General features: G+C 38.3%; 1 protein-coding gene across 4 annotated transcripts in view; it reads right to left on the bottom strand.

Annotated features, from left to right (window-relative positions):
- Positions 1-23,046, bottom strand: part of wdr33 (WD repeat domain 33) — a 45,532-nt gene extending 22,486 nt beyond the window's left edge. For 2 of the 4 annotated variants that reach the window (XM_028441319.1, XM_028441322.1), the window contains exons 1-17: positions 22,819-23,046; positions 16,915-17,132; positions 15,147-15,215; positions 14,795-14,899; positions 12,799-12,894; positions 11,578-11,729; positions 6,003-6,100; positions 5,761-5,887; positions 5,428-5,582; positions 5,266-5,344; positions 5,058-5,168; positions 2,502-2,596; positions 2,330-2,416; positions 1,261-1,400; positions 952-1,107; positions 132-836; positions 1-58 (exon numbers count right to left, since the gene is read on the bottom strand). In XM_028441319.1, the coding sequence (XP_028297120.1) occupies positions 1-58; positions 132-836; positions 952-1,107; positions 1,261-1,400; positions 2,330-2,416; positions 2,502-2,596; positions 5,058-5,168; positions 5,266-5,344; positions 5,428-5,582; positions 5,761-5,887; positions 6,003-6,100; positions 11,578-11,729; positions 12,799-12,894; positions 14,795-14,899; positions 15,147-15,215; positions 16,915-17,118 (2,437 nt within the window). In that variant the 5' untranslated portion in view covers positions 17,119-17,132; positions 22,819-23,046. The remainder of the gene's footprint in view (positions 59-131; positions 837-951; positions 1,108-1,260; positions 1,401-2,329; positions 2,417-2,501; positions 2,597-5,057; positions 5,169-5,265; positions 5,345-5,427; positions 5,583-5,760; positions 5,888-6,002; positions 6,101-11,577; positions 11,730-12,798; positions 12,895-14,794; positions 14,900-15,146; positions 15,216-16,914; positions 17,133-22,818) is intronic. The other 2 variants (XM_028441321.1, XM_028441320.1) reach the window with 2 other exon arrangements.
- Between the last annotated feature and the right edge of the window lie 1,805 nt (positions 23,047-24,851).

Genomic DNA, 24,851 nt, shown 5'->3' with positions numbered 1-24,851 from the left:
CTTTGGTGTTAGGTCCCTGCTGACCTAAACCATGAACCAGGGGCCCAGACGTTTGTCCCTGCTTAGACAAAATTAGAGTTAGTTCTTGCGCCAGTATTTGAAATCAAAATGTTTTCTAAACAGAAACCCACCTGATGCTGCATATAAAGAGGTTCCTGCATGTTTCCCCTTGAACCTTGCATGTTACCTGGAGGACCCTGCATATTTGCATGGGGTCCTTGCATGCTGTTGCTTGAAGGCCCTTGGATGTTTGCTTGCGGTTTGTGCATCCCTCCAGAAGCACCCTGCATGTTAACCATTCCAAAGTTGTTGGGCATGTTGACATGTGCCCTTGGTGGATGGCCCATCATCCCACCTGGCACTGGACCCTGGGGCCCCATCATACTCCCTTGAGGTGGCATAATCCCTCCATGAGGTCCCCCACCCTGTGTATCTCTTGAGCCCATTACTCTTGGAGATGGACCCATCATACCAGTTGGAGGGCCCTGCATTCCTCTTGGTCCTAAACTATGAGACCCTTGAAGGCCTATGTTTCTGGAAGGGCCAAAATGTCTCGGCCCTTGCTCTGGAGGTCCTATCATACCCAGTGGAGTGCCCTGGTGGGACTGAGGTCCAGAGGGTTGTCCCATCTGTCCAGACATAAATGGCGGCTGCATGCCACCTGGGCCCAAAGAGGACCCAATGTTGTTAGGCAACTGTTGAGGCATATTTTGAGAAAAACTTTGTTGGCCAGGACCCCCGGCAGTTACGGCGAGGTTGGACCCAGTGCCTTGCCCCTGTTGGGGTACAATGTTTCCATCTGTGCTTGCTTGGTTCATGCGATCCTGCTTGATCTGCTGGGGAGAGAGAGTTGGAAGGTCAGTATTTAAAACCCCTTGATAATCGTTATCAGTGTTTTTACTACAGAAACACACAAACATGCACAGATCAAGTGTATGTATAATTAGCTACCTCTAGCAGCATAGGGTTGGTGTATTGGAGAGCAGCCCTCTCCTGATCAATCTCCGCTTGAGATTTCTTTTTCAAATCTGCTTTCTGCTCCGGCTTTCGGTCTTTGAGCAATTCCCCAGAGGGAGACATTATGGGAACTTTGTTTTCAGCCCATGCCTGTAGATAGCAATTAGATAGGTTTGTAATCTGTTTTTTTATTTTATTTATTTTACCAGGTTGATCATTTTGAACCAGTTCTTATTTACAGTGACTACCTGGCCGAAACTTTTCAAACAAACTCTAGATCTGAGCCACATGAAAAAAGATTACCTGTTGGAATTGTGCTGGGATAGGTTTGGCATATGGAACTTTCTTTTGAGGGACTCGCTTGGTGTCCTTCCCCATTACCTCATCCATGCCCCAATCCAGACCAGGAATGGACATCTCCACCTCAGGGGTTGCCATTTTAACTGAAAATATGGAGATACTTGATTTACTCTTCAGTTGCTAAAAAGAGTGTCTGACCTTTCCCAATTTTCAGATAAAATACATTTGCTTTTAAATATTTAAAGTCATCAAGAATGTCAAAATTGTAGATTGATTTTGCAATACCCCAAAGTGAGGAAGATGACTGCATAAATATTCAGCAACTTTACAGTGACTGCTTACAAATTAACTACATCATACTTTGATGTAAGGGAAATTAATAATGCGAGGTGTGCTACATTCACCACAATCTCTATCTCTTTGATAACACAAAAAAATTTAATCTTGCCAGGCACCTAAAACATCATCACCATTTAATGACTTGAAAAAAAAAAAAACGCTTTCAAAAAAGAAAAAAAAGATAATAAAAAAAAATGGAACTTCACATGTGAACTTAGGTAGACCTGCAAAAATGTTAAATATTTCAGTATTTGACAACAAGCTGTTCCCCAACAATCTAAAAAAAAACAACTAAACAAGTGTCTGATGCATGAATAAACACTAAACTTTTTTTGGACTAATGAGTGTTTATGTCTTAAAAGTTATTCCCAAATGCTTCAGGAAGACATAAAAGTTGAGATGCCATGATCTTTTGTTGTGATTTATCCATCACTATTGTTGCTTTAGATCCGTGTCTCTGACATAAAAAAATATTAACAGAATTCTTCTTACAACTTAAATGACATAAGACAACTTTTCTATGAACTTCAGCAAAAAGACAAATATTCCTACATTGGTGAGTAACAAAAAAGTAAGTTGAGGGTTCTTGTTCTTCTTGAATGTATAAAATTGAGAGAAATTCAATTGTTGTTATTAGGAAATGTAGACTATTATTTTTTAAAGAGATAAGGTTTGTGGGATCTGAACCAAACTTCTCTTTGTTAATTTAGATGCAAACCTCTCCAAGACTTACGGCTCTGTTCTTGCTCCATAGCAGCCTTTAATTGCTCAGGGATGCCCATACCGGGGATTGCAGCCACACTATTTGGTTCAATGTCATCTGAAACCAGATTAGAAACATACAAGATAATTAGCTAATAATACATTATTATACACACAGTTCATTCTTATTTAATGTGGCTCACCATATTCCAAGCCATCTTCCGACATCCCAGGAAGAAGGTTCAGGTTGTATCTATCCCTCATCTTATCTCCAGGACGATTTCTTGTCCAAAATTTACTGGACAATAAAATAGACACTATAAAAACTGATCAGCTGCATTTCAAGCTTTGAGCATTTATTAATGCAGATTAATGCAAGTGTACATGCAATCATGTTAGAGGCTTATTTAAATGTTCAGTCCGAAGACTGGTTGATTCTAATGTTTATACAAAACACCACACAATGTGACAATAAGGTGTGTGAATCGATTAACTTAGTTATTGTGAATCTGACCATAATAAATCATGATAATTCTTCACATCTTGTGAATTTGTAAATGACACACTGATTCATCAAGTTATTGCACAGAAATTGTGTTCATTCTAAAACAATTACATTTGTTATGGTGAAATGTGCAATTATACTCGTTTTCAAAGAGAAAAACATTGAAAAATATAGAAAGCAAACCATGCAGACTTTTAGGGGTTGGGCTTTGTTGAAGGTCAGTCAGTAATTACCTAAATATGGCTTGATAAATAAAATATATATAATGAAGTGCACAGAGGATTTAACTTGTAAATGTAAAATTTCCAGCGCCAATATGAGAGTACTGCAGAATGTTTTTTTTAACCTTGAACATTTAAAACTGTTCAGACAAAATATTTCACTTTTACGTTCAGCTGCTGACAGCAGTGTGCACATTACTAGATGAAAGAGCGGCTCCCTTTTCTAAATTACTATGATTAATAATAATCTAAAAATTGTACCAGTATTCCTTTTATTATTCATTGTGAAGTGTTACACACAGGACTCTACATAGTGACGATCTGTAGATTAACTGTCAGTAAAAGCAAACGACTGCAAATGCCAGTCAGAGCCCTGACACACAGCTGCCATTGCTTAGAAAGGTGCAGTAGTCACAAGTTGGTGCCACAAACAGAGCCTTTTTGTCTTCCAAGTGCAGGGGTGCCCAATGCATTGATCGCAGAGGCATTTTGTGTCAATCACGCTCATGGGCCACAAGACTTCATAAATGAATGAGAACGGCACAGTCACGTATACCAGAAACGAAACTTGAGAGAGTGCTGGTACACCAATCTGTTAATTTAAAACCTCTAATAATAAGTACAAGCAGACCCTCCACTAGTCCAAAGCTGGTCACAACGGCATGACTGGGTACAATTATTAGCAGTATTGTCAGACAACCTACGTGTGTGGAAGCCATTGAAGTTTTCCTAAAGAACAAAGTGAGCTACAAATTAAATATTGGAACACTTTGTGTTTCAATACTTTTCCTGACTTCTCCATCGTGTGAACAACAGCCTCTCAGAGAACTCTCAAGATTTGGGTTAATGCAGACAAGACATTTGTGTGTTCTAATTTAGTGCAAACATATGACTCTTTAACCTGGGTCTTTGATGAAGTGAACACCTGTTTTTTGGTGCTTTTGTGGATTTGAAATGTGAGATGATCTGGAATGTTGCTGTAAACAAGCTGCAGACCACCACATTTTCAGAGTTTTGGTTCTGCCATGATTTAATGGAAAGGCTACATTTTAACTGTATATTTCACAAACTGTATTTTAAAAACATTTTTCTTGATTGTATTTACATCTTAAAAATATATTTCAATCTTGCTCTGTTTTTAAAGAGTAACTAAACCCATTGGGTATTAAGGTGTGCTGCTAATTGATCCTAGTTCAACATTTTATAATTTTGTAAAAGTGTTTTAATTTTGCATATTTAGTTGTAAAATACAGGAGTGACTGCGCTCTAAGGGTTGAACGCCAGCCATTACAATTGAATTTTGCTATTGGCTGGGATCAACAGTTTCATGCGGAACTGTTTCAGCTGCAGTGATGTTTGTGGCTCTGTGCTTCTATTAAGTGCTGATTCTGATCTAATCGGAGGGTTAATCAAACTATGTGTGTAAGTACAGACACATCGTATGTGTATCCCCTATGTATCTGCGTGTTCGTGGACATGAGTGTTCCTTGTTTATGTGCGTGAGAGGTGGTTTTCCAAGGCTCATGGCTGGGGAACAGGTGCTGTTTGCCTGTGCATACCTGAAGGATTGCATGTGTGTGGGTGAGCTCCACGACGGGCTCATATCTTAAATGGTCTGTGTTTAAAAACAAATCGGCACCACAAAACGCCAAAACAAAATGTTTGTCTCTCTTTTTCCATTCTCATTCTCCGGTTCCACTGCACAAAAAGTTTGAGTTAAATGCGACAATGCGTCCGCGGGTTGTTTGGAGTCTGATACAGGTAACATTTTAAACGGTGATGTGAACGGACAAACAAAAAATCAGATCTGAGCAAAAAAATCAGAATTAAGCATTAAGGCTTGCAGTGTGAACGTAGCCTTAGATTGCAAAGAGCTGTCTGTGGTATAAGTGTTGTAGTACTCGAGACCGATCTTGGTCTCAAGACATTGATAGCTTTACAGATAGGCCTCTAAAAAAAAAGCTTGAGGAACTAAAATCCCAAAGACGAGCAGAAATGAGTCAGTATGTGTGTAATGCATACACTTAATTTACCTTGTGTGGTCATTAGAGCCAGAGCAAAGGATGTGACCTAGTGGGTGCCAGGCCAAACTCCAGATCATTCCCTCATGAGCCATCTCCATCCCTCCAACCTCCTTCTCCACTCTTAACAAACAGCCACATTGGCATGGTTAGAGTAACTGCACAAACATAACAGGCATAGCCTCAAAGTAAAGGTCACCAGCACTTTATTTTTTCTTACCCAGTGTGCCAAAAGAGCAACGAACCATCTGAACCCCCACTGGCAAAGAGGCCTTCATGAATAGGATGCCAGGCCACAGCTGATGAAAAATACACCATAGGGGTTCACAGACTGTTCAATAAAACTACAATAGTAACCTGAGTATAGGCTCTTCTGATTTACCTGTTGCTTCCTTCTTGTGTCCTCTGAACACTTGTAACTCCTCCTTTAGATTTCTTATATCAAAAAGTTTACACAGGTGATCACGTGATGCCGTCAGCAGCCAATTACCATTTAGGTTCCACTTTACCTCCATCACTGTGTTTTTATGGGCATGGCTGTATTGAAACATGCACAAATTTGCTAAAATATGCTTACGGCAACATTGTAATATAAGGTTAGAGGTCAATTACATGGTATATGCACCGATATATAAACAAAGCTAATTTTCCTAGCCTTTTGAAACTATTTCATAGATTTGAAATTTGATTGTAAATTGAATTCTAATAAGCTCACAGGGTTGCCAAACTCTGTCCTGTCTTTGGGTCCCAGAATTTGATTGGTTGCTGGCTGTCTTTACTTCCTGACACCACCAAGCCTTTGGTCGGATGCCAGTCAACACATTTTACATCAGCACCATGACCTAAGTGCATGCAAAAATACAAAGACATACCTTGTTTAGTACAAAAGTGTTTTATTCCTAAGACATTGACAAGCTAAATGAAAATCATGTTTATTTAAATAATTAATAAAAGTACCTCGGAGGATCCTCTCCTCATGACAGCGCAAAAAGTCCCATATTCGCACTGTACCGTCATCTGAGCATGTTGCAAATTTATTGTCTGTAGGTGAGAAACTGGAAAAATAAACAGGAGTCAGTAAGAAGCAATGGATTAGAAAAAGGCTTAACTGTTTTATCAGGGGTCATCTGTCCCTGTAAAATTTATCCTAGACAAGTTAACAGGTCTATGTAGTTCAATAGTTTACGAAAATGAAGCTGAGAGATTAATTACCCATTTTCTTAGCCATTCACTTTTCAAAACCTTGCCACACAATCAAAAGTACATAAAGAAATAGGGTCATAAGTGCTCTTAATGCTTCCGTTTAAAGTGGAATTTAACTTTCACTAGCTAGCTGAATATCCAGAATTAAATTGTCTAATCTTCCAAAAATTAACTACCTTCTCTCCATGATTCCAACCCCACCGACTCAACCCTGGGTTAAATCTCTTGATTCAATCATTACAAAATTGTACTGGAAAAACAGAACACCTTGAATAAAACGTTCCACTCTGCAGAAACCAAAATCAGTAGGGGGACTCGCTGCTCCAAATTTCAGTGATTACTCAACTGCAATAGATATTTAAATGGATTAATCACAAACCTTCAGATGTCAGTTGGCGTAATGTAAAACAAACATTTGGTAAAAATATTCCAATATCAGACTTCCCATTTGTCAGTAAATCCAATCAATACCACCTGTTTTAAAATCTCTACGATATCCTCAGCTCTAACAGCCTGGTGGAAATTTCACAAACTTACTAACTCCACCTTAACACCTTCCACATTCACACCCATATGGAATAATCCAGACCTACTACTAAATTAAAAAAACCACTTCACCTCTGCACATGGGCAGAGAGGGTCATCACACACTTGCAGCACATTTTTCAAAATAATTCAATGGTCTCATATCTGGTCCAGAAGTTTGGCATCAGGAACACTCAATACAATCTACAGTTCTGGACACATACAAAAGAAGCAGAAATCTGGATCTCTCACCCACAGTGTCATTTTTCATCAACATAAAATCAACTAAAACTCATATCCAAGATATACACTATCATACTTATGTATGATAAAACAATATCCATTCTCAATCATGAATGGGAAGATCATCTAGCAATTGCTCCTCATGCCAACTTCTGAAACCAAATCTGCAATAACATCTACAAAATGTCTCCAAATACATTAATCTACAATTAATACAATAAAATATATTACATAGAACCTATCTCACAGTTCATAAATTTTCCAAATTTAGCTCAAATTCAGATATATGCACCAACTACACAAAACACTTCAGAAATTTACATTCATGCCTTATGGTTCTTTTCACCTGTTTTGGAGATGGTGACAGAATCCCTCTCTGCCCTCTTGGACTGCCACATCCCACTGTCCCATCACTCTGTCTGCTTGGAGACTTATCATCCATTACCCAATTAACACCAGATAGCAAATATGAATATCCCACAATGGAAAAGCTTACTATCAGACAACACCTCCAACACATTCGTGACAATAGACACCCTCGTAATTCCAAACCACACAAACCAAACTACACTTTCTAGAAGATCAACTCATTGGCCAGTTCCTCTAATGTTCCATGACAACTTAAAATTAATGGGATCACACACACACAAAATATGTTACAATACTGAGCTTCATCATATATATCCAAAAACCTGTTTTCAAGAGCATCTCTCTATAAAAGCAAGGAATATGTTTGTCTGCGTGTGTTCCTCAAATATCTCTGCGGATCAGGATCAGACTGACTTGAGAGTTTCAACGTGGCTGCTGCTTGGTTCAAGGGTGTGCAACGTCGGATTTCTTTGGACTGCAATAATGCCGTTAATAAATTATTTTGTAAAGCATGTAATAAATAATTTATTAACGGTATCATTCTCCACAGTGATGATGTCATCAGTCCTACCTATACAGTGATGAAGTCACACCTTCAAACACAACCTCATTTGGCCATCCATGACAAAGCTACTTACCCTCCCACTTTTCTATAAGCAATACATACTTCCTACGGGCACTGCACTGGTATACTTAAAATTGGGATAGTGTCTTAACTGCTATATTGAAAATCTATTATGGGTGTAAGAGTGTACATTATAGTTTTGAATTTAAAAAGAGCCAAGGTGTAGTTTTTATAGATTTTGGCTAGAATCAACATTTCCATATTACGGTAATTAAGCCAGTTTGTAGCATAATAATGGCTTAGATTTGTAAAGTGCTTTTTTCAATGAGACTCAAAGCACATTACAGAAACGATTATCAATTCACATCAGTCACCAGTGGTGGTAAACTACATTGTAGTACATTGACACAGAAGTGTGACTACATATTCGTGCCTATGGCCCCTCTGGCCACCACCACTATTCATGCTCAATTGAGGTAATGTGGGTAATGTGTCTTGCTCAAGGACACGACGACTGAGAGAGCAGCATTTGAAAAGCCAACCCTTCAGTTATTAGACGACCCACTCTACTACGGCTAACCATAAGCAGGAGAATCTCAAATGCTGAATACTAAAGATGTATTTTAGATCAAATCGATTCAGTTAAGATACAGAACATGATTCTACAGTTAATCAAATTGGGAGTTTGGGCCATCAACCTTTAGGCTTAAATGTACCATTCTTTGTCAACCCGTTAAAATTATGTTTCATTTGGCAGACAACACAATACTTAATCAGTAAATGGCTTACTTGGCTGACATTTGTAACTTTTGTGCACTGCAAAACGGAAGTAATGCCAAACAGAGGCAGTAGTTCTAAATAACTATTATGAACCAGAAGCAGGAGAAAATGCATGAGGTTTGTTCTTAAAGACATAAAACAAAACATTGAAACTACTAGAGATGCCTTGGAAAGAAAAATATCTCAGCCTTTATCTGAAAAGCAAAGCAGAATGATCAGTGGAATGAGAAAGGCATTCTACTCCTCATTCCACTGATCTCCACTGTAAAGGTAAATAATAATCATACACAACTAAAGTTAACAGTAATGGAGATTTTTTTTTTTTATGTTTCCTGTGTTGGTTGCATAGATGTGTCAGGAAACCAAAAGGATTAAAAATGTTTATGGTCGGCGTCAAATAAATTAACTGTTCTAGTTTAAAGTAGAAATACTGCAAAAACAGATAACACTAACATGTATTATAATCATTTAATTCTAAATAGGTTTTAATTTTGCCTGTTTGTTATAATGGATTTGGAAGGAGAAGATATCTTGTAATCTTAATCCTTCTCAAACAGGCCACATTAGCTCCAAAGACTTTGTGACAAGTCTTTCAGAGTTTTCGCAATGTGGATTTTTAAAACAACCCCAGAGAAAAGTTTAGTTGTGACTATTCTAAATTTGGTTGAATTCACTGCACTAATATATGCTTAGTATAGTATTAGAGATAAAGTTGGCATGTATGTTTTGTTCTTCCCTGGTTTTAGGCAACATGACAGATTTTGGTTGCTTTTGATGTACATTCTCTATAGCTTTGATCTTTACCCAGCAAGGAAGTAGCGCACCTAATGGAAATTAATTTGCAGGTAAACCTAAAAACAAGTTTTTTAACTGACAAAACAGCAAACAGCTTAAAGGATGAAATTAATGTGCTTGACTTTAAATCAGACTTACAGTGGTGTGAAAAAGTGTTTGCCTCCTTCCTGATTTCTCACTTTTTTGCATGTTTTTCACACTTAAATGCTTCAGATCAAACAGTTTTAAACATTAGTCAAAGATAACACAAGTAAACACAAAATGCAGTTTTTAAATGAAGGGTTTTATTAATAAGGAAGAAAAAAAAATCTAAAACTACAGGGCCCTGTGTGAAAAAGTGTTTTCCCCCTAAACCTAATATCTGGTTGGGCCACCCTTAGGAGCAACAACTGGAATGAAGTGTTCGCGATAACTTGCAATGAGTCTTTTACAACGCTGTGGAGGAATTTTTACCAACTCATCTTTGCAAAAATGTTGTAATTCAGCCACAATAGAGGGCTTTCGAGCCTGAACTGCCCTTTTAAGGTCATGTCACAGCATCTCAATAGGACTAATGTCACAACATTGACTTCATTTTGTTTTTCTTCATCCATTCAGAGGTGGACTTGAAGGTGTGTTTTGCATCACTCTCCTGCCGTAGAACCCAAGTTTGCTTCAACTTGAGGTTGTGAACAGATGGCATTCTCCTTCAGGATTTTTTGGTAGACGGCAGAATTCATGCTTCCATTTATGTTATCTTAAAGTTCTTTTTGCTAGGCAGTGGTTTTCCATCTTGGAACTCTGGCATGCAGGCCATTTTTGCCCACTCATTCTTATGATGGAGTCATGAACACTGACACTAACTGAGGCAAGTGATGCCTGCAAATCTTTAGATGATGGTGTGGGGTCTTTTGTGACCTCTTGGTTGAGTCGTCGCTGCGCTCTTGGGGTAATTTTGATGAGCCAGCCACTCCTGGGAAAGTTCACCACTGTTCTGTGTTTTCGCCATTTGTGGATAATGGCTCTCACTGCGGTTTGCTGGAGTCTGAAAGCTTTAGAAATGGCCTTATAACCTTTTCAGACTGATTTTAATTACTTTTTTCTCATTTGTTCCTGAATGTCTTTGGATCTCAGCATGATGTCTATAGATTTTGAGGGTCTTTTGGTCTACTTCACTTTGTCAGGTAGGTCCTATTTTAGTGATTTCTAGATTGAGAATAGTTGTGCAGTAATCAGGCCTGGGAGTGATCAACCAGTTACATAAGTTTTAACAGGAGCTGGGGACAAACACTTTTTCACACAGGGCCATGTAGCGTTGCATTTTTTTCTTCCTCATTAATCAAACCCTTCATTTAAAAACAGCATTTTGTTTTTACTTGTGCCATCTTTGACTAATGTTTAAATCAGTTTGATGATCTGAAACATTTAAGTTTGGAAAACATGTAAAAAAGTAAGAAATCAAGAAGGAAGCAAACACTTTTTCACACCACTGTATGTGCTTGATTAATCTTAGTCTTAATTATTACAAATTATTCTTTTGTCAATTTGTGGCACTAATAAAGTTACAATGTCCTCTTTATTTTATCCAAGTAAGGAAATGTGATATCATCTTAGTATTTATTTTTCTAGATATGCTATGATATATTGCGCTATACCAAGAATGTAAGCATGTTCTTTATGATAATGATGATCTGCTGTGTTTGATACAAATGGAAAGTTATTTATTGAAACTCTGCAAGGTTCTGTTTATTTGCTTCAAAATTATGAAAGCCTGTTTCAACTTTAATGAATAAAACTGTGGAGCTTTATTGAACTCCGCTTCACAACCCAAGCCGCCGTGCCACTGCCTCCAGCGGGAATTTGAAAAGACTGAGGATTTTATTTGACACATCAGCTATTGTGCACAAACAAACGGGCTTAATAGATAAAATACCAACAAGACAACTGCAGTGTGGCAACAGCACACACATCGGATATATGAACCAAAAATATATTAGGAAGCATATCTCAGTGGTTAACAGAAAGCAGTGAAGACTTATCGGAACTACAGAAAATCTGAAAATGGGTATAAACCTTGCTTCTCTAATAGCCTCCTTGTGAGCCTGGAACATCTTGACATTATTCATGTTGGACTGCCAGTATTTGACATAGCCCCCATGATCTGCTGTCAACATCCACATGTCATTGTGAGACCAGGTCATAGCTCGGACTGGGCTGTCGTGGGCCTGCAAGATGAGGAGAATTTGACAAAAACACGTTCAATTTGATTGATCTCTTTTATGTTATTGCAGTTTAAAAAAATATTGCTCAATACATTCCACTGCATTTAAAAGCATTTTCTAAACACAAATCTGAACACAGTTTAGTGCTGATGATATATGAATGAAAATATAGTCTGGTCATCCCGTTTGGTTTAACTTTTTTTGTTTACTAAATTCCAGCAGCCTGACATTTATATATCGTAATGACATTTAGTCTTCAAAAGAAAATCTATGATTTTAGCTAATAGCATGTTGAAAAAAAATAAAGGTAAGTACAACAGAAATGTCTCTTTAAAAATACAAAAAAAAAAAAAAACAATCAAATGTCCAAATCATCAATGGATATGCCAGAAAGGATCTTATAATTTAAGTCTAAGGAAGTTAGGTCTTTGTATACGTTTTAAGGTTAGTGTTGTCAAGCATTAATTTAACATGCACTCTTGAGAGACTATTTATTTCTATATTAACTACTTACATGTACTGGTACACCACAAAGAAAAAGAAGAAACAAAGCAAATTATTTTGCTTGCCTTATTGCACTGCAAAATCTTAACCAAAACCAATACTGTGAAAAGCTACGTAACCTTTTTAGACTTTAAAATCGTCAATTAATAATACTGTTAATACAGATAGATCACATCAGACACAGAAATTTGTGGTCCCACTATGATGTAAAAATTAAGTGAAGGATGAATCTAGTTTTGAAAGTAAGACATTAAATAAGTTTTCCTTGAAGACTATCCAGGAAAATATGTATATTTGTGCCGGAACGCAAAAAAAACGAATCAAATTTGAAGAATTATTTGCACTTCAATCTCCTTCACTTGACTAAATTAGATTAAACTCAGTGCATAAGCAAAGGCACGCAGACGCCACCATAGAGCATATTTACTGCGCAGCAGTCATGCGCACACGCATCTACAAGCAAAGGACCAAAGGAAGGAAGGGCAGATATGATACCGGTCCACGACAGACTAGATATCTGTGAATGAAATAAATAATAAATGTTTTTAAAAAATGTTTAAATGCTTACCTGTAAAATCGTCTCAAAATTGAAGGTAAGACCATTCCACAAAGTGAACTCTCCACTTGAAGCCCCAGTTACTAAACGACGACCTTCTGGAGTCCACTGCAAATAGAGAAAAAAACACCAATTTCTTTATAAAGCTGAATGAGAGCTGGTTTGCGTGTCAAATTCAACATAAAAACTGAGAACAAATAAATGCACTGTGCTTCCTAAAAAATAGGGCAGGACTCTACATTACCTTTTAAAGGTCACTTGTCATGTAGGACATCCAATCTATTAAACAGGACCCCTAGTAGGGCAGCACAACTAACCAAATTTTAACCACGATTATCATATTGGGTGCCACGATTACCGTATTTTTCGGGGTATTAAACGCACCGCTGTATTGGCCGCATTCCAATAACTCAGCAATTTTCCTCACTGCCCCGCGTCTGCGTATCAGTCTATTTACAGCTTTGTATGGTAATTTTTTACTGGAACCAGACTGATACACTGCTCTGTCCGCTCCCTGTGCACCATCGCCTCAGCAGCAATCATGTCGATCGGACTGAGTCAGAGTCGGACACACTTCTGAAAAAACGTAGTTTGGTTATATGGCAACTTTATGCTGTTGATTGTTTATTTCTATCATAAACCGGCTGATTTTTACTTTATATGGAGTATTTCAGCACTCTCTCTCCGTGTGTATGTGTGATCGTTCTTGATAAACCTAACGCAGTGAATTGACAAGTTAATGCCATTTATTATTAATTACTGTTAAAGACTGGCTGAGATATCTTACATTTTAGACTTTATTGTAATGTTTAGTCGCTCTTTTCACCAAACAATCAGCAATCTTATTTTATATATAAATATAAATATATAAATAAAAACAAATATTCAACAGATGTATGGATTCTGTCACTCGCTCCCCTGCAATTTCTATCAACGATCGGACACCGTCCAGCAGAGCATGGCAAATCCATCCTGTTATTAAAGCAGTGAGAGTTTTCACTTTCCCCACATTATCCGGAGCTCGAATTAAACGTTCAGTTCACCGTGATGTTTAGTGACTGTTACACTTTATTAATTCTGCTGTAGGGGTGACTGTCAATAATATTCTGCCTCCCGACACCCGCTTTCGCTGGACAAGTGTTCGACTGACTGAAAAATCCACACAGAGTGCACTGCTACATTGGCTGCACCGTCAACTATAAAGGAAAAAAATAGCATCCTATACGCCACATCGTCTGCAATTTTTACTTTTAAAATGTGGGCTCTGCTGCATATTTAATAAAGCACTTTCCCAACCCTAGTCGTCAGCCAACCACCTGTGACACATGATTAAGGCTTCATTAAGCTACCTTAATAACGAGTGAGTGACGCTTCAGCAGCAACTTTAGGTCAATCGGCAGACTAGACTGATTAGAGTGAGTCATGTTGAAAAAAAATACTGCAGCAACAATTGAAATGAGGGGCATCGTAATGAAGAGTTAGTGTCTCGAAAGTGATCAGTGTTTGTGCTCTGGACTAGTTTTGGATTCAGGAAACAGGAAGTCATATGTAAAGAGTGAAAAGGGGTTGTGTGTGCGTGGCAGGGTAATACATCTAATCTGTTCAACCACCTGAAAAAGCATCACAAACTCAAATACGATAAATGCATGAATGTTAAAGCAAATGTTAATTCACTAAATTCCAGTCCGTGTCCAGTTTTTAGTTGTTAATCTTGTTTGACCATAATCATGCAGCCCTAACCCCTAGGTCCTGTTAATCTAGCCAATCTAGTAAAAGCAACTGGATTTGATGAATTCTTATCTTGAATACATTGTAACTGTCAGATGAAAGGTTCCTTTTATCTATAGGCTAATCTAACTGTAATACATTTTCAGCAAAAAATAAATAAATAAAAAAAACAGGTAAAACTGTAAGTAAACAGTGGTTTGAGTTCCTCAACAAAGGGGCCAGTGGCAATCCTGCTGAAAGGATGAACAAATGTATTGATTAAAAGATGCAGCAATCTCACCCTAATGACGAACACAGGACACTTGACTTTGTTGGTGGAGGTCCGGACAAACTTTGTCGTAACTGCATTCATTGGATTGCTCAACATGCCGACAGGAGGAACAAGCTGTAGCAGATACAAACTTTTGTCACAGTCACAATTCCAACATACAAATCCTGTTTTCTGAATGCACTTGTGGGGCACTCATTTGGTCAGAAACTAAAGGACCTCTGGTCCATCGTTGACATGATAAAAGAAGAGAAGTCAAAAAGATGTAAAAACATCTAGAGACATGTCAGAAAAAGAATGAGAAGTATAGAGTTAAAAGGCTCTTAATAGGATTGCATCAACGTCGATGTTTGAGTTTCCTCACATCATTGTAACATCCAGCATCAGGCTGGATAGCTCTGAAGTCCCGATGATCTCTCTGCCACAAGCGATTCTGCAGAGAATAAACTGAATTAGTACACTGCTGGTTTCTGAAATCTAATCAGATGCTTTCATCTCCTGAATACACTTCAATTGTTTGGGCCATTTGGGAAAAAAATGTTTCAGGAAAATATTAGAGTAGATTCACAAATTTGTATTTGTAATCACCACAACATAAATTACTAACTAAATTACTAATCACATAATAATAATTCAGAAGATTTCAAATTCCGTTTAACCTAAAAGGTGCAGTTGTAGGTCGACATTGTTGTTTGCTAGTAGTACAACAAAACACACTGAAATTAAATCTAATATGTCCCAACTGCTGTCCAAGTGAGCATCACCGTGTGTGCAGATTTTAAGACAAACCATGTTTTAATGTTTAGTATGTGCTTAACTTCCCGTTTCACTGTATTTGCTCTGTGCTGAGTTGATCCGTCAGTGCACGACGGAGCTGGGACGGGGCTGGAACGGAGCAGATACGCAGCGCACCGAACCCGGTAGAGGTTAACACAGACTAAAGTGAAACCTATCAGCTACGCTGGCGTGGCGGCGACTTAACGCAGCGGACCTGTATCCAATAGAAATTGGGTGTAAGACAGTTAACAACTGGTATAATGTTAATTAACGGTTATTGCAACACATGTACCACAGAGTGACGTCTGTAAAAAGTCCCAGCGCTGTTGTACTCTATATGAGCACTCATGGAATGCAGGGCTCGAGACTGCTACCAAGTGAATTTTCACTCGCACACACTGAAAACACAATCTGGTCGCATCCGTGCGAGTGCGTATGGTGACCTTATTTCGGACTGAGCGGCTCTGCGCTTCATCACGTCCCAGAGTGTACTTCTTTCTCCCTCTCGCTCCGCGCTGTGGGTGAGGAGACGGTGCACGCTCTCTACCTGACTGCGGGTAATGCATTGGTGAATGCTCCGAGTATAATTTGAAGATGCAAGATACTGTTTTATTTCTTGATGTCAATTTTATTTTATTTTAAACTGTTTTTAAGTTGCCATTTACATGATCAATATAAATCAAATCAAACATTATTTTATATAATTTTAACTGTATATAATTTAATGCACTGTATTGTCTTCACTGAGAAGGTAAATTTTTCAGCTCCAGGAGGACTTTAATCCAGGTGAGATGAGGCAAAATGTAAAGGTTGCAGACCTCTGACCAGGGGAAGAGGGTTAGGAGACCCCACTATAAGAGCTGGCTCAGGTGGTAGAGGGTCGTCTTCTGATCGAGAGGTTGGGGGTTCGATCCCAGTACCTGACTATGTGTCGAAGTGTCCTTGGGCAAGACACTGAACCCCAAGTTGCTCCAAGTGGTCAACTCACGCCTTGCATGGCAGTCCTGTCCCATTGGTGTGTGAATGTGAGAGTGATAGGGTGAATGAGCTGATATGTAAAGCGCTTTGGGACTGCTTCAGTTTGTGGATAAAGAGCTATATAAATCAAGTCCATTTACCATTTACCACTACACTACTGCTTTTTCCACTTAAAAGCCAAATACTAGGCCCGGCAACAAATTATAAACATCGAAAGAGTAACTATGGAAAAAGTGGGGCCTGGTTTCTGCCCCGCCAACCAACCCCCACACATCTATTTAATTCAGTTTGTCTTAAAATAAACTTAAAAATACAAATAGCAATATCCTGGAGAAAAAAAAACTTCAGCTGGTTTTTCTAGAATGCAAAGGGTATACCTCCAAGTATCTGATGACAGAAGGGTTGTAATCGATGGTTTTTCGGTTCACTGCTTTTCTCATGCGTTTCCCATCAAAGGTAAGCTGCTGCATGGCTTGCTGCTGAGCAAAGTCTGGCCTTTTGTAGAACACCTGCCGAGGTGCTTGGTGTTGAAACCGCGGCATATGGAAGAACCGCTGAGGTGAACTGATATCCGTTGCCATGGTAACCACCAAACCTGTAGGAAGGCAAAACTGTCAAATACCATAATGACTATCACAAAAACACTCCTAAGAAGCCAGTAGGAACACAAGAATACACAGAGGGCACAAAATATTATCGACACAGGCCTCTGGTCACTGCCGCCAATCATGTTGATGATGCTCTGAGTCTACACAACTTCTTGCTGTGGTTACGTCATGCGTTTGTCATCATGAAGTAGGGCTACCAACTTTGGTTGTTTAGTCGACTAATTGGTCGATGATGTCATGGTCGACCAAGATTTTCACTGGTCGACCAGCAATGGTATCAGTTTCAATACGGTAAAAAAAAAAAAATGCAATGCACTTATATAGGTGATACGGATTAAATATCAATATAATGTATTTAATAAGTAAACAATAATTCTATGTCCAGCAACAGCTCTGAGTACGTGCTTCGCTGCAAAAAAAAAAAAAAGAAAAAAAGTGTTGCGCTTCAGCTGTCACTGCGCAGTGTGTTGTCCTCAGAGTAGATCAGAGCAGAGAGGGAACAAATTAAGACAGGCTTGAAACAAGCATCCACTGTTAAATCAATCTTTTTCTGCACAAGAACATGGATTATCCTTGTATTTGATACGTGGATTATGTAAATAGATCCACTGCTGTCTCTGGCGCCACGGAGCACACTGCTCACCTGTGTTTGACGTGCTTGTTTCCCCGTGCGCTGATCTGATGTTAATATTAACAGTTCTTTATTAATAAAAGCAGGCTTACCACTAACACAAACTTAAATATGCCATTTGTATGAGGAAAAAATGGATTTCAGGTCGGGCACTGATATAAGTACGGTACCTGAAGGTCTGTCGGACCTGGAGGTTTCACTTTTGCTTTGTTGGGTTCTGGTCAAAGCTTGAATAAGGTTCAAATCATAAATGATCTGTGTTTAAAAGCAAATCTACACCACAAAAAGCCAAAACAAAATATGGGTCTCTTTTTCTTTCTCCTCGTCCTCCTCTGCACCTGCTCATTCATTCTCCTTTTTTTCCCCCATTCTCCTTTGTTTTTGGTCGACTCATCGCTACGTGTGCCATAATCTTGGTCGACCAACCACTTCCTTGGTTGACTACAGCCCTATCAGGAAGCCTGTCATTTATGTTGTTTTCTGATGAAAAAAGAAATATTGTGCTATAATAGAGACAGCAAGAACAAGCTGTGTAGACTGAGAGCATCCTCAATAGAAGTGGGAACCTCTGGATACTTCACGAAAACGATTATCTTGCGATATGACAATACTGCGATTATCGATATATTGGTCAGAAATCAATCTATGACATAACAAGAAAAAAAAAGATTAAGTGAAAAAATACAATTTTTTTTCATATCTCTGAAAGACAATAAATTGAAAAAGTGTCCTATGAACAGTGACACTATTTTAGTGCAACATTTCTGGAAACATACCAATGTAAACAAATAGGTATCTCCAATATTGCTTGTTGTCAACAAAAAATAGGGTCATTCTTACCAGTAACACCATTATAGTGCAATATTCCAGTAAACAAAAATTGGTTCCTTCAACAAACAGTGATAACATTTCTGTGAAGATCTTCCTGCACATTTTAGTGAAAAAGCAGAAAATGTTTTGAAAATAATAAAATAAATATGAAATTCCAAAAACTTTTTTTCAAAAAAAGCAATACTTAGCGCGAGCATATCGATAATCGATCATGCGAAAAAAATATTGCAATATATCGTCATATTGAGATAACGTCACACTCCTTGTCCTCAACATGACTGTCACTAGGGATGTCCCGATCCGATATCGGATATTTGTCTGATATTAGCCTGAAAACGAATATCGGATTCGAATATCCGGATTTACCAGTTTTTAAATATTTTTTCTCCCCCAATTCATTCTTTATTTATTCTATTCAATTGTAGAATACTGTAGATATTATGTTGAAGGTTAAAATTTATGTAATCAATTGGTTAATAATAAATCTGTGAGTTCATATCATACCTACTGTTGCTGACTATTGTTCTATTTTTGAGTAACATCACTTGATCAAGCTTTTTCTACCATTCCACACCACAAAATAAGTAACTTATTTTTTTAAATGAAAAAATAAATAAAATAAAATACAGAAACTTTAAAATGTATAATTCATGCTGATATTGGTTCGTATTGGCCAATACGCAAGGCTGCAATATCGGTATCATAACGGAAATTAAAAAGTTGTATCGGAACATCCCTATTGATTAATCGATGATGAAAATAATCCTTAGTTGTAGCTCTCGCTCTGTGTGCTACTGACTGGCACCGCTAAATGTGCTTTATATTGCGGGTCTTTGACGAAATAAGCAGCTGCGTTTAGTGCTTTACATTTTCAAAATATTTTTCCTCAATGCATTCTTTTAAATACACACTGAGCTTCAAGTCGTGATTGTGTGTGCCTATAATTGTAGTGACACATCTCCGCTGTGAATAAGGCTGGGTTTAAAAAAAAAAAAAAAAATAAAAAATCGATCAATCAACTTGAATCAATTCTCCTTTGTATAGCCGATATCGGAGGTGATGAAGGCACACACGCGCACACTTCAAACACATACTCATTTGGCCATAATAAACAACTCTACCTTAGCCCCCACTATATGAATACATAGTTCTGATGGGCACTTTACTAGTGATGAGAATGAACAAAAAAAATTTGAAAAATTTCCTGAAGTTTACTGTTCACAAGATTTAAGTATAAGTATTTTCTTATATTTACCAAAAACCAGACTTTTTGCACTTTAAGTACATTCAAAATCATTTTAATTTCTGGATGTTTGCTTTTATTTACTGTTATTTATTTATTTTTATGGTTGTGTCTCTTTTTATACAGTTAGATTTGTTGTGCAGCCACTGGAACATTAACACAAAACCTTTGTGAGACTCAAAGGAATGAGAAAGTCTTGAGTTTACAATGTGGCTGTTGCCACTTTATTTACACAGCCTGCCTGTGCTTTGAGTTTAAGTCATTGCAATTTTGTTCTGCTCAAGTCATGTTAAATAAAACGTACATGATTAATGTAGCATCAATTATTAATGTAAATATTCTTATTTTTATTAATGCACCAAGATAAAGCTGTAGTTTCTACTATTTGCATCATTAGTTCTAATGAGAATGTTTTCCATATCCAAGTAAAATTGGTACTGCGTGATATCCTTAACTGAATCAAAAATCAATCAAAAGTAAAACAAATCGAGAATCAAATCAGGCCCTTGTGAATCGAATCGAATTGATTTGTGAAATTCGAATCGATACCCAGCCCTAGCTGTGAACACGCTGCGCAGCGTAAACTGACTGCCTGACTGGGCACGTCTTACTGCTTCTGGAGTAACGCGTATAATCAAGGCATTATTTTAAGTTCCTCCTAGTGGCAGATGAGGAGAAAGCAGGTGTTTAGTTACTTTTTGATCCAGTAATATGCTATTTTTCACCCATCTCCATTTGTTCCAAGAACCCAAACAACATCGTATTTGAGGTTTATTTTCCAAACTCGCCTGTTTTCCAGAGTTTTAGCCCTCTTAAAAGTCACTTTAATTGCGCTTCTAAAAACAGGTTGTGTTGGTGCCTTCATGCATATGCGTGAGGGGGCGTGTCTGTAGATGCAGACTTCATGCCACACTCTGAGAGAGTGATCACTATTGCAATTTTCTTTTGCTATCCACACATTCTTGTTATTGTTTTCAGCCCAAAAACTGCACATTACAGTAAAACACTTGGCTATTTAAGGAGCTATTGTGATTTTGAGTCCGACAAAGACGCTGCTCCACAGTGTGTTTATCACAGCAGCAGGAGTCAGTCATCTGTTTCAAACACTCAGCAATGCCGCTACGTCGCTTTCTTGTCATCCGCTCATAGTCTGACCGCAGAACTAATTTATTTAAGATGATAGTCCACTGTTTTTTCCTACCGCCGCGTCGCATTGGATCTCAAACACATCAGATCATGTCAAAGGAGATACGAGATGATATAACGGCTGCTACAAATGGAACTGATTGTGGGCTATCACACTGCGCTTCGGTTTATCTATATACTGGATTATCTATATACTGAACGTAAATATATTACCTGTGGATAAAGGGACTAGTGGTTAAGGGAGCAGGCTTGTAATCGTAGGCTCAATGGTTCGAATCTCCTTGGTCCTTCACTAAGAATGTGCCAAAATATTGATACAGAATCACGGGCAGAATCGGCATGAAGTCACTGTGCCGTATACACTTTGTTCTACTTGGCTGTCATTCATGTCAAATTGATTTGACACTGTTTTGTAATTCCTGTGAAATTAATTCAGTGCAGTCAATCAATTCTGAATTTTTTCAGTGACAGATATCGTGATGTATTGTGGATGAATTTTCCCGTGACATATCGATTATCGCCAAATCGTGACAATATTGTTATTGTGGGTAAAAAATATTGTGATATATCATATCGTGAGGTACCTGGCAATACCCAGCTGTATGCATCACTGTGGGATGTTAATCATTCCTTATATTAACCCTAACCTGCTCCCTTGGCACAACACTGTAGCTGGCCACTGCTCCTGCGAGATGGGAGAGAACATATTTCGTATATGTAGCTTTACATATATGACAATAAGGTATATTCTATATTAAACTGCAGTATTCGCTTTACCTCTGAGGTAGTTTGAGAGACAGGAGCTCACATTCCCACATTCTTAGAAGGTAGGAGGAGCGAGGATTGCCAGGAGTTTCCGCGATACTATAGTTGCCGAGGAAAAAATAAAGCTAATAATAACTTTGGACAATTCGTGAGGGGAATTATAAAATAATTTTATACATTTCTTAATCAATCTTCGTTACAACCCAATACCTCAATACAATTCTCAAAAACCTGTTATAACTTATTACATGAACGCTACAATTTTGGGAAAAAAACACAAGTGAACAGAAAACAATTAAATCAGGATTCAACAATGGGCTCTTTAAACTGGCCCAGGTTTCACAAGAGGTATGTAAATACATAAATTGTATTGCCTTTATTTGATGTGTAATGTGTATGTCTACAATTTGTCATTTTCTAACTTTTGAACAGTGGTGTGGCTCGGGATTACTTTTTTGACTGTAGAAAATGTGCAGCGGCGCGAAAAAGGTTGAAGAAAAACAGTCTGATACTCCAGACAACAAATTGTGCTGCACTGTTCCATGTGTTTAAATTAAATATAAAAAAATAAATAAACACTTTGTGAGATGGATGAAATCTCATCATCCGAACAAAAAAAAAAAAAAAAAAAAACAAAATAAACAATTATGTTTGGACAGAAAAATAGCAATGGCCACTCCACTGACTTCAAAGGAAGAATGAGACGTTTGCCTTACAGCAGCTTATAAAACCCACGGTTTTGCAGCTTCCAATCAAATCTGTTAACTATAATTTACATTTGCTATACATGAGCCGGTGCATAAGCATGGTTGTAACACGCTAACGTTGAAGCTATTGCTGCTAACACTGCTAGCCGGATTAGCTATTTAGCAACGGGGCTAACCATCGACGACACTTTAAAAACAAAAGACGGCTTATGAGGACTGGGTATTTGGAAATTGCTAATTTCCACAAGTGGATGCGGAGTGTGCCACGATGTTTGGTCACGGAGTTATATTGTTGTGTTTGATAGCCCAAATTTAAGTATCTACTGCAATGCAAACGAGGAAAAACTCACCAACCGTCCACGTAGCAGAGTGAGCTAATCTAGCGCTCTGAAGAACGCTAGGATATTCCTTCGAGATATACCGTGAACAATATACGTCCTTAGGAGTAGGAAACTTTGAATTGAACCAGTTTTGTCACTTCCAACTACAGAGCCCACTGCTACTAGTCTTTTTCATCCATGTAGTTTTACGGCGGTTTGCGCCTAGATAGTTGCACTACCGCCTCCTGCTGTTCTATAAGCCTTTTCACACTCTGGAAGTGCGCATGCGCGACCGGCGGGGGTCATAGGTCAAGGATATAATATAAACACGGTGCTGTTTGTGCTATGCGCTGAGGTTTTCGGCGGACTTTTTGTACGATAAAGGTAGGCCTAATCTAGCCATTCCATTATATTGCAAGTGCAACACTCAGACTGCAATCACTCACTTAAACCGGCTGTCAACGAACAAGTTTCAGAGTATTTGCGCTTTTAATGGACGAGGAGTCGCAAAAAAGAAAAAAAAGCGCAATCTTTTGCCTTGCTCTGTTGTAATAATAAAACAGTATGTTTTTGCTTCCCACATCAGAATCAAAATCATTTTACTGCCAAGTAGAATTTAAAATAATACAAGGAAAGTGACTTGGTCTAATCGTAATGTGTTCATGACTAACAATTGATCCATATCTGTACATGTACTGTACACATGTATATAAACTAGCCAATATATGGCACCGGGGATTCGGACCAGGCAGGTATTACAGTATGAGTTCTCACTTTGAAAAAGTACATTTATGAGGTATTTAAACCAGTACCTCATAAATGTCCATATGATTTAATTTTTATTAAGCTAATATATTATTTAAATTTACAATTTTGATTAGGCCTGGGTTAACCCTAACCCAGGCCTAATGGTTACATTAGGCCTGGGTGATATGGACCAATATTCATATCTCTATATTTTTCCTCAAAATGGCAATAGGCAATATGAACCATTTATTTTTTTATCAATAGTTTAAAAGAAAAACAATAATGGGTCATAGTTAGTGGAGCCACAAAGACCCTTTTATTAATCACTAGCGGAAAAATAACATTTTGTGTCACTTTTTCTTTCATTAAGGCTGAAATGTGATTAAATTATATAGTGTTGCTTCTTTCAGGGCAGCTCTGAGTTGCTGAAAGTAGTTTTAAGGTAAATCACATTCAGGACACTGTCTCTTTAAGAATGTGGAAACAGCCCCATTAGCTGTAGCAGCAGTTCTCTGCTGAGGAGCGACAGTTAGTTAGAGAAGAGAAACACAGTGTTTCCTCAAATGTCTCTCAGTGTTCAATACTCAGAACTGAAAGAGTTTGGGGGCGCTCGCGAGCGAGTGATCAAGTAGGTCACACCACGAGGAGCTCTTCAGGACACTCGATATTTAAGATATATTCTGGCATAAAACGGACTACAACCATCTTAACCCTGAACCCTGTTCGATAATTAACCGCATGGATAAGTACACCATGGCTAGCAGAAGCAGCAAAAGTCATAATACCAATGCCATCTCCACCGAGCCTGCAAAAACCAACATAGCTTCCCCATCCACGAGCTTGAGTGGTTCGGATATCCACACAATGGCAACCCCGACAACGACGAGCTCAACTGAAATTATGACATTTAAGGAGGAGCTCTGCTTGAAAGTGAAATGTCTATAATAAAGCAAGAAATCCAAGCTGCTAAGACAGAGCTTCTTAACTTTAAAACTGCGATAAGAAACAAGGTGGCAGCAGTGGAGTACACGATGAAGGAAATGGAGTTGGGACTTACGGGATGCTTCGATGATGTCGCTGAACTACAGCACACCGTACAACAACAAATTTCGACTCAGGTGGCAGCTTTGGAAGACAAATGTGAAGACTTGGAAGGAAGGTCCAGGCGCAGTAACATCAGAATAATAGGTGTTCCCGAAGGCCAGGGGAGCTGTGGTACCACCGTCGTGTCGGAGTTGCTGAAAGAAGCCTTCCAGCTTGAAAAGGCTCCATTACTGGACAGAGCGCACCGCACATTACAGCCTGTCCCGAAGCAA

Source organism: Gouania willdenowi, unplaced genomic scaffold, assembly GCF_900634775.1.
Source record: "Gouania willdenowi unplaced genomic scaffold, fGouWil2.1 scaffold_215_arrow_ctg1, whole genome shotgun sequence".
NCBI classification, from domain to species: domain Eukaryota; kingdom Metazoa; phylum Chordata; class Actinopteri; order Blenniiformes; family Gobiesocidae; genus Gouania; species Gouania willdenowi.
Note: the sequence above shows the minus strand (reverse complement) of the source record. Positions and strands in the feature narration are given on the sequence as shown.